General features: G+C 29.6%; 1 protein-coding gene across 1 annotated transcript; it reads right to left on the reverse strand.

The window, feature by feature from the left end:
• Positions 1–9,903: 9,903 nt before the first annotated feature.
• On the reverse strand, positions 9,904–10,746 carry LOC130982515 (chaperone protein dnaJ 11, chloroplastic-like). The gene has a single exon (XM_057906553.1). The coding sequence runs from the start codon at positions 10,688–10,690 to the stop codon at positions 10,196–10,198; it is 495 nt and encodes a 164-aa protein (XP_057762536.1). The 5' UTR covers positions 10,691–10,746; the 3' UTR covers positions 9,904–10,195.
• Positions 10,747–11,211: the final 465 nt, after the last annotated feature.

Consider the following 11,211-nt stretch of genomic DNA (forward strand, 5'->3'; position numbering starts at 1 on the left):
TTATTAATTTTATTATTTTAGTGGATCCAATAAATTCATTAAAAATATATTAAATAACACATATATAAATATACATAAATATATGATAATTAATTATTTAATAGTTAATTTTTAATGTGAATTAGAAATTTTTTAATAAGTTATAAACTTGAACCCCACAAGAGAAAAAGTGAACATAAAGCATCAGCTGCCTCTCTTGCTGTTTCTGGTGGTGGAAAGAAAAAGGTAGAGAGGAGCACTTATCATTACCGTCCAAAGTATATAATGCAAGCTAAATTCACCCTCAATAATTCATCTCGTGTAAGGGGTCTTACTTTGATAATTTGACAATAAAAACAATATAACGGGGTTCACTTATTTTACTTATAAAAAAAAGGCATCAATATGTGGTGCATAGAATAACAACGTAACTAACCCTAGTCCCTTCTTATTATTATTTAATTGCTAAGGAGGACATGTTTATAAACATTGGAGTTAATAAGTATATATGCATATACAGTAGAAGATAGGTTGTATTATTTAATTTTGTTTGGCTTTACATAATAAACTGGTGATTGGAAAGTGAGGAAAGAGGTCAGATTTGGGTGTAAAGACACATAAACTATATAGTATATACTATAATTATACATGTGATCCAAAAACAATGTGTTATATTATTAAGCTAAGCAGTGAAAGAGAAGCATGATAAAGAGAAAGGTGCCTGTGTTCCCCCCTCTCCCCCCCCCGAAAGGTGCGTGTGTTCCCCCCTCCCCCCCCCCGAATCCAATGCATTTATGGATGTGGTGTTGTAATGGCATAGGCTTATGAACAGTCGTGGGTCTTGAAACAAAAAAGTTTTAAGAGAGTCAAATATATAATTAATTAAGTATATAAAAGTATTTATATTTAAATTAAATCTATTAATTTTTAAATTTGTAATTATTATAAATTCATAATTACAGGATTGTAATAAATTATAAAAAAATTAAAAATTTATAATTCACATAATATTGTTTAAAATTTAAATATATAGATATTTTTGTTCAAATCATTTTTTTAAATATTGAAGTTTAATAACAAAATATAAAATGATTAATTTAAAATATAACAAGATTTTTTTATTTAATTTTATAATACTACTTATTCTATTGTGCAACACATTTTGACAACAGTAATATATAAAATTAAAAAATTAGATTTATTTTAATAAACATTTATATATATTATTTATCTAATAAATCGTGTGAAATTACTTTATCTATTTTATAATTTAGTTAAAAATTTATTTTGTTTTATAAATATTAAAATTAATAAAATAGTATGAAATCATTTATTTGTATAATATTATTTGATTTTGTTCAGTAAAATTATTTTAATTATTTAATATAATTATCTAATTTTTCTTATTATTATAAACTTATAAACTTAAGAAATATTCTTCATAATTATAATATATATGAAATTAAGATATAAATAAAAAATATTAAAAAAATATTTGGAGAAAGAGAGGAAGAGAGAGAAGAGTCATAAAGTAATCTTTAAAATTGGCATCCTGCACTAAAATTAATTATCTTTAAGATTCTAATTGCACCAATTATATAACTAAGATTATAAGCAAAAATGCACTATGTTAGTCTCTAGTCAATTTTCTATTAACGGCGTGTGTAATGTGACTTGATGACGTAAACCATTAAAGATATGTGTTACTTTATAGTTTGGCCACATGTAATGGTATGATAATGGGTCAATTAGTGACACGTATCATGTTAACATAGATGGTCGTGTTATGTGTCACAATACTATTTGTTCACGTATCAGATTATGCTATATGTCATACACTATGTCATTAATGTAGATGCACTAAATTGATCTGCATTAAATGACTCATTTTAGTCCCTGAAATAATAAATGTTGTGCAGTAAATTAGTTCTTTTACCAATTTTTTATTTTTTTGTAAATTTAAAATACTCAATATCTTTGGACGTACTAATTTTAATTTTATTTTTTATATATTATTTAAATAAAAGCAGTTTTGATCAATATTTTAAGATTTTAAATTTAATTATATAAATTTTTTTCATAATAATTTTATCTAACACTATTTCTGTTTTATTCCACTGAGGGCCCAAATCTGTTTTTGGGCATGTCCGGCCCGGAAAAAGGCCCAAATCTTTAGAAATTGGGATTTCAACTACGTTCCTTGGACTAAACCAAAAAAAAACTACGTTCCTTGGAGGACAGAAGAAATAAGACCAAAACCAAGGTCTGTCAAAGAAATCAGACAAAAAAAGTTTTGTCCAAGAAACACATTACCGTGTCTAGGGGTGCAATCAGCCTGCCTAACCTAGCAAAAAAGAGGAAGATTAGATTAAAAATTTCAGCTCCCTTAAAGTAAAAAATCCGTCAAAATCCAAACTAAAAGCTGCTGCGAGAGGGTTTGGAAATGGGTTTGGGAGGGACGGGTTCGGTTCGGGTTTGGATATGCTTTTTGGACAGAGCCCAAAAAAACGGAACAGTTGTCCTGACAAAAAAAGGTTGTCAACCAAAAAACAAAAGCATAAATGTTAAAATTTCAATTTTCCTTATTCATCTTCCCAAGTCACCACTATTCACCCTAACTCTCCTTCTCCCTTTTCAAAGTCACCTTTACCAACCCCTCATTTCAATTTTTTGTGATAAATCTGGAAATATGTTCTATTTTGATTGTTATTTCTTGTTTAAAATGAAAAACAATAGTAATTAAAAAGTCAACATCTTATTAATGAAAATTTTATTTCTTAAAACAAAAAAATTGGTGGGCCAACCCAACTGGTGATACAAGTAGAAGAGAGAGAACAGTTAGTGGAGGTGTGCAAGAGAAAGGGATTCGAGAATCCAAGAAAGGTGTGTTTGGCAAATTCGTTTAAAAGGATAAAAATGCGTTGAAGTTTTTTGAATGCTGCTTTTTTATATTTGACAATCTTTTTCTTCGGAACGCAAAAACTTAAAAGCGCGTTTACTGTAAGCAAAACATTGTTACTTCTGTGTTCACTTCAACGTGAATTCACTTTTGATGATCATTATTGCTTTTTTTCAAAAGAATTTTCATATTTATTTTAAGTGATTTCAAATATTTTAAATTTTTTTCTTCAATTTTTAGTATTTTTTTGTTATATTTTAGTTTTTTTATTAAATTTGTTATTTTAATTCTATTATAATATGAATTATTGATTTTATTAAAAATGATAAAGTAAATAAAAAATTAATCATACATAACAATGGAATCATAAGTAATAAAATTTTACAGTCCAAAATAATACTAAAAGTACTAATAGAATTATAGAATTTTTTTTGTTTGACATTGTAAATTTTTTTATTATAATTCTTGTCATTGTTTATTATTCTAATTTGTTATAATATATATTATTGTTCCTATTGAAAATGATAAATTAAATAAAAAATTAATTATAAATAATAATAAAAATATAATTAGTAAAAAATTAGAATCCAAAACAGTAAACAAAATAAGATTATTGAGAGTATTCATAAAAAATACTAAAATATATTATTTTATATGTTATTTTCAATTTAATAAATAAATATTAATTTTTATTAGAAAAATTATAACAAACTAAAATAAAATTTTATAAAAAATATTATATAAAAAATATACTTTTTAAGTATAAAAAAGAATTAAATATACTAAAAAATAACATTATAATTTAATATTATATTTTTTTAGTAATTAACTAATTATATATCTAAAATTGATTTTAATTAATATTATTCAAATAATTTCATTTTATCAAAATTAATTTTAGTATAAAATTGCCAAACATAAATCATGTTGGCACAAACTCACCTCTATCCAAAATCAATTTTACAAAGTTACTTTTATTCAAACTCCAATTTAACCAACTCTAATCCAAACACACTCGAGATTGTCACCATCTCCTATCTTCCCAATTTTCGGTCATTCTTGTGACATAATAGCAACCCATACACTTTTACTTTTAGGCAGGACTCTAAGTTCAAGTTAGGCATGAGAAAAAAAAGACACTAAATTAGGTAATGTGTGTCCACGAAGTTGTGAGTTGAGAGAGTGTTCTCCTATGTCAGTAGAAATGAAAAGTGATTTTCGATTTCATAGTTTATACTTCATACTACCTTATTGCTTAATGGATCAAGAGATTATGACAATCCAGTTGTTCTTACAAACTCATTTACTTTGTGTTTTAAAATAAAGCGAAAATCTATATGGATAAACATATTATATTCACTCATTTTATTTTTAAAATTCATCAATGACATTTTTCTATGTTTCTCTCTATAGTAAATTAAACTTTCCTGCCAAAACACCGACTTATTAGTCTTATCATTATTATTAATTATTAAAAGTCCGACCAGAGTTATAACGTATTCTCTCAATTTGTGTGATTGTCAGGGGTTTTTTAAATACAAACAAAAAAACTGAGCAACGTACTGTATGTATATGTATGTATGATTTAGGTGCTGTACATTGAATGAGTGATGGGCCATTATTTAATAGCAGCATAATTCATGAGGACCATCTGCTAGATGGGATGCATGGCTTAATATCATTGGTTTGGTTTGTGATGTATTTATTTTGTTAATAACGAATGCCAAAGTGGGATCTTACTCACTATACAAGTAAATTAATTAAGCAGATCAACCTTGCAATCAAATCAATTTCTATTTGAATGCACGTCTTCAACCATTTATTTGCAGCTTAGCACCGACCGAATGGAGAAATTAAATAAAGAAACACAATTATGATGTCATACCTTTCAATATATATATATATATATATGAAACTGGGATTTGTTTACGACATCAAACACAAAAATCAACCCAAACTCCAACAGCAACCAAATTCAGACACCAAAGCTATAAGATAAGATACCAATGTACCAAAAACACTAGAAATACTTGAAATGCTGAAGCTGCATGTTTTATTCCATGTTTCCATGTCTTAGTTTATTTTTCATCCTAAAAATCAGTTTTATGTTAGCAAAAACCACCTTTAAGGCTTTAACATTTATTACTGGCACTGAATTATACAAATATTTTATAGAATCATGCATATAAATAATAGTTTATTCTAATCCAATAGAACATTTCAAATAGAGTATTTTTAGAGTATTAATTTTGATATTTTCAAAAAATATAACAACAACAAAATTTTGTCCTATTAAATAAGATCGGCTACATAGATTAAACGACATTATTAAATTCTATTATATATCATTTCTATATATAGATGGTTTACATGTAAATTTTATTTGATCATTTTATGTATAGTTTTTCTAATTTTTTTTCTGTCTTTCACTTATGTCTATCTAATATTCTCAAAAGATAAATTAATTTAAAATTAAAATCTACATCGAAATTAATTTATAAAATAAAATTAATTTTACCTTAAAAACATAATATTATCTTAATAAAAAATTTACAAAATTTTAGTACTAGTATAATTATATAAATAAAATAATTAAAAATAATATAAAATTTTAATTGAACTAAAATTAAATATTAAAAAAATAAAAATTATTTTTAATTTTAATTTATTATTTATAATATATAACTCTACAAATATTTATATATCATAAAATAAAATTAAAATTAAAACTAACGTTAAAAATTCTCTAATATTCATTCAACATTTATTGAATTAGCATAACGAACCTTTATTCTCGAACCTGTTATGAATTTTTTCTGTGTATATATTCTAGAACCTCAACAAGTCGAAGCTGGATCCGTTACAGCAGCTAACGTCAAAATCAGAATTATTATTTTCCACTCTGATGTGGAAAAATAAATTAGGGTTGTAGAATTTTGTTCTGCCACGTCAATATGAAATACTACACCCAGTCAAAGTAATAATCGTGTTCAATTTTGGTTCTAATAATGGTGACTATTACCTCCTCATGAATAACAAAAATATTATTTATATATTAAATTTAATTATTAAAATTAATTATTAATATATTTAAATATAAATATATAATTTAATTTTTTTAATAGTATTGAGTTTAAAAAATTTTAAATTATTATGATGATCAAATATTAATTAAAAATAAAATAAAATATAAAATTATTAACTTAATTGTATTGTAATGATAAATTAGTTGATTAACAATTTTATTGTATGTAGATTTTGTGATTGGACCAAAAATTAAACAAAATCTAATGTGATGATAATATTCACTTTTGTACAAAAATATTATATCATATGTGACTGAATTATTACGTTAGTTGAGACAGAATTTATTGAGCAAGTTCAATTAATCCTAGTACATGACCAACAGAGGCTTGGTCTGCAAATTAGAAGAAGAAAAAAAAATTGATGTATGCTTTTTTCGGTTACCCTCTCTTCTCTTTGAATGGAATTCAAATTTAATTAACTTGTCTTTATTGAATTGGTAACAGAAAAGAAAAAGTGGGAAAAAGGAAGTGGATAATTAACTCATTTTAATTTCCTTTTTTACTTCCAGTAAAAGTTTTTTTCTCTTCTCTTTCTTCTCTCTCTAGTTTTCGGTCACATCCATCAAAAAAATGATAGAAGAAAGAATAAACTATCATAGGAAGAAAGAACATAAGCTAGAAGAAGTAAGCAGCCAAAGTGATAATGGCCCTTACAAAAAGAAGATCTATAATTGGCATGGCTGAGATTTTTACCATTAATGACAAGATGTGGTGAAGAAGTCTCAAGATCTCCATACCTAAAAATGGTAGCAATCCAATTCGGTTAGAGAAGAAGATCCTTGTGGTATGGCTCATCTCTAATTTTGTTCATCCATCACAGAAGGTAGCTACTGTAGCTACATGGAAGAGGAAGCAGAAGTGGAGCGGATAGAGCTGTCAAGGATCAAGTGTTCATTAAGGGTCAGAAATTTTTTTTGGGGACCAAGTCAAGATGGAAGGCTCAGATTGAAACTTGATGAGAATGGATGAGAGAGAGGCAATTGTATGTTGGTTTTTGCTTTCGGTTCCTCTCTCTTCTCTCTGTTCGAACCGATTTTGGTGATTGAAGAAGAAGAAGTTGGCTCGGTTGAACCGTTTCAACCTTGGAAGCTTCCCCTTCTATAATAAGGGTGAACGGCCAAGAGTTGAGACAAGGAGAGTAAGCACAGAGTTTTCATAGCTACCCAAGCTAACAGAAATTCTTCTCCTTCAATGTTTTCTATTTTGTATTTTCTTTAAATTTTGTCTGTCTTGAGCCTCATGGTGAAAAAGACAAACAGTGAAGTTTATAAGAAAAAGCAAATGAGTGAAAAAAGACAGAATGTACAAAATTAAAGAAAAAGTCATAGGTGTCCTAGAGGTCCTTTATACATCTATGTGTTGTGTATCATGATTTTGTGGGAATTCCCTTACAAGTTGGGTTAACAATTAGCAGTTGAAAGCTTGATAAGTGACCAAGTCAAGTTTAGGATTAGAGATAGATTCTGGACTTGTCCCGGATAGAAAGGATAGTCCATAGGGAGAATTGGTATCTATAATCTGCATGATTATAGTAAAATTTTATCATTGTTGTGATAAAGACTGGATGTAGGCTGTATTGCACTTAGCAGCTGAACTAAGATACTTCTTAGTGTGTTTCTCTCTCTTTCTTCTACTCCATTTTTGTTTCTGTTGCATAGAAAACAACATTGAAAAATATCTCCTGACTGATTACGAGACAAAAAAACGTCTTTTGACTAGTTACGAGACAAAAAGAATATCCTAAAACTATCTTAAAAGACAAAAAGTAACGCTAAAAAAATGAATTAAAATTCAACCCTTATTTTTTTAGTCATTAATTATCATTAAATATATATTTATATTTTAATATATATTTTATATTAATAACAAACAAATAACATAATCGTATATATGAATAAATTAATAACAGCCATGGCCGCTAAAAGTTAAAAGAAATGAACATGGAAAAAAATTTATCGTTACAAGTAAGTAATAACTTACTATTTTTCCTTCTTTGTTGTGATTTGTGAATCAGCGATTTTCCTATGTCGATTTCGAGTGAGAGCAATTATTTTATTTTTATGAAGATTATATAACGCCTTCCCCAGTCGTCCGTTGGTTTCTAAGTATCTAGAAGGTTGTTTTCTTCTCTCTCATCTGTGATTGTGTATATATATATTTATATATATTTTTGTATAGTTGATGAATAATAAGGTTTTGGAAGATAGCTATATTAGTCTACATAGGCATCATGATCATATCTTAGCTTCTAGAACAATTGCAGTGCAAGGCATAATGGTAAACAACAGTACAACCCGATATTTTTATCAAATTGATTGATTATTATTCTTTTCAAAGTTGCTGAAAATTAAATTAAATAACATCCACGAGTAGGGAAAAAGGAGCTTTCTCTTTTCTTTAGTTAATATTATTCAATTGGTTTTCACATCCTTTTTCTTCGCCTTATTTTGTCCAAATTGTAGAATGGTATGAGGAAGAAGATTAATTAAGAAATAAAGAACAATGAAAAGGCTGTTGACACATTCCATAACAACAATCCCAATCAGGTTTCCCCTCCACCCCACACAAATCCCATTTACTCCAATTAAAGTTTCAAGCAAACCGATTAAATTAATTAATCATTCAAATTCTTCAAATTGAATCATTCCTAGCAAGTGCTACCGTGCCGGTGCCCAAATTTGTTTACATCTCCGTCCCTATGAAGAAAGTGAAATTGCTTTATACATATTCATCAATTATTAGTAAGTGAATTCTATGGTGTCTTTTACTATGGTGTCTAAATTGCCTAACTTTCTTTTAAAAATAAAAAATAAAATGTTTAAAACAAAAAATAAAATATTTAAAATTTATTAAATATTATCTATTTGTCTTTTTAGTAAGTTAGACACAATATCAAAAGCACCATAACATTCACCTTATTAATATTATCATAGCAGAATTACCAGGTTTGCATGTGTTATGTTCCCCTAGGTAGGTTCAAACTGCCGGCGAGTATCTGGGCGGAGCACCGACCACCACGATGTTTGCTGACAGAAAATTACTTATCTAATTAAGCGAGATTAATTATTTACTATTTATTACCTTTTTGTGTCTCTCTCTGTCCCTTAAAAAGTAAGCAATTTTTATTATATCCTACACTTCACATATCCTATATGCATAAGAATATCTATTTAGAGTTATATGAAGAAAAATAATTAATGAAAATCACCAAAGGATAAGTATTACTATTAATAGAATAAAATGCACTTTTTTATGCCCCGAAGACTTTTGAAATATTTTATAAAAAGTTTACAATAAGTACCATTATTTATAACATAAATACTATAAACTAAATTGATATCTATTAAAAATTGAAGAGTTTGAAAAAAATTCTCAAATTTATAGTATATTGAATATTCTAAATGATTGTTTGGATATCACCAATTGTGGAGATAAACCAAAATTATTAGGTTTTCAAGTTCCCATCGGAAGCACGTCACCGTCCATGTCATGCTTCGTTGCTTCATACGGAGCGTTGAAGTAATCAAGTAGCTTCCCTCTGTGTGTGTATCAATTCAACGGACAGTAGAACCTCACCGTCGTAGAGTACTCGTATAACGTATGCCTTAATCTCTATCTTCTAGAAACCTTGAGCTTCTAGAATTTCGTTACCCCACCCACATGGTGTTGAGTGTTGACTTTAATTTCAAGGTCCCAATCATCCGGAGTGGCATTTCTATCTAACAAGTTATTTTCAAGAAACCCAAATTGCCTTGTTTTCTACCTTTGGATAACTCTCCCATGCATCATCCACAGATTTCACAACCTGAGAGTTCAATTTATCCTATGCTTAGCTGATTAGTAGCAATCAACCTCGAACTAATTTTAATTTAGTCTGTTATTTTTCAGTAAAAATCAAAGGAAATATAACACAATAAGTTGAAAATAGTAGAATAGTCATGAAAAAGAAGACATGTCAATTTTGTTTTTTTCTCGATTTTTCATTTTTACCCCAAAGAAAGGGAATACTGTAAGTACTCGTGACCCCCTTTTTTTTTTTTTTAATCGTGGGACAAAACTCAGCAGAATCTAGTTCTGTAAATTAGCAAGTTGCCTCTACATCTACGCGTACATGTACAAATAGTAGTATAATACGTAATAACTAACTAATAACTATGATCAAGGGCAAGGGCAAGGCGTTTCAATAACTCCGCCTTCTCTCTTGTTTTCGTGACTCGGCCGAGTCGACTCACTACCAGCACTGGTCCGTTTCCCAGTTCCGGCTGGTGTAGCCAGAAAATACGGACGCCGTCGACAACGGCCGTTGCCGCATCCCGAATAGGCTCCGATCGTAAGTGGCGCGCTTGTCAGGATCCGATAGAGTACAGTAAGCATCGTGAATCCTCATAAACTCGTCCGCCGAGGAGCTTTTCCGATCGATCGCCGCCACGTCCGGGTGGCAGACTCTGGCGAGTCGCCGGTACGCCGCCTTGATCTCCTGGCTGGAGGCACCGGCGTGAATACCAAGAACCTCATAGAGAGAACTGCAGGAAGGGATGATGGCGTCGGGGTTCAGAAACGAAGGCCTCTTTTGGTCCGTCCAGGTAGAGCGTGCTTCTGCGGTGGCTGTAGCGGTGGCGAAGGAGACAATCGGGCGGGATCTGACGCGAGAAGGCGGCGGAGCAACGGATCCTCCGATAAAGTTAGCGGCGGGGAGAGACGAAGGAAAGGACGCAGATGAAATCATGTTTGATTGTTGAGTTGGTTTGAATTGGAAATGGAATGCGAGGAATGAAATGGGGATTAGGGTTCTTATAAAAGAGAGGAGAGAGAAAAAAGGAATGGGGTTGTGAGTGGGGTCCACCACCACCTCATACCATTGGCATAGCCGTGGTAATCTTGTGTTTGGACTTTTTTGTGTGAGAAAGGCTTATCCAATTCTATGGGCAATTTTGCTGACTCACCACTTATTTGGCTCTCTACCTATTATAATTAAAAATAATAATAGCTATTATTATTGATTGCATTTAACACCGCTGGTACCATAGCCAGTGGCATCTGAGTTAGCCATCGTTGTCAAATTTAGGCGCAACAAAACTGTGGCCTACCACAACTTGGTTATTATCTGTGATTCGCCATGGCTCGCTCTCATCCAAAACACCGGATTCAATTGAAAAGGAAGCTCCGTGGAGAAGCCATCGGAACCTCAATTATTTATACTTAGATCATGTGTCTTAATAAGTTGTATCTTGAGATCTTAATAAGGAA

The sequence above is a fragment of the Arachis stenosperma genome, chromosome 5 (genome assembly GCF_014773155.1).
Source record: "Arachis stenosperma cultivar V10309 chromosome 5, arast.V10309.gnm1.PFL2, whole genome shotgun sequence".
NCBI lineage: Eukaryota > Viridiplantae > Streptophyta > Magnoliopsida > Fabales > Fabaceae > Arachis > Arachis stenosperma.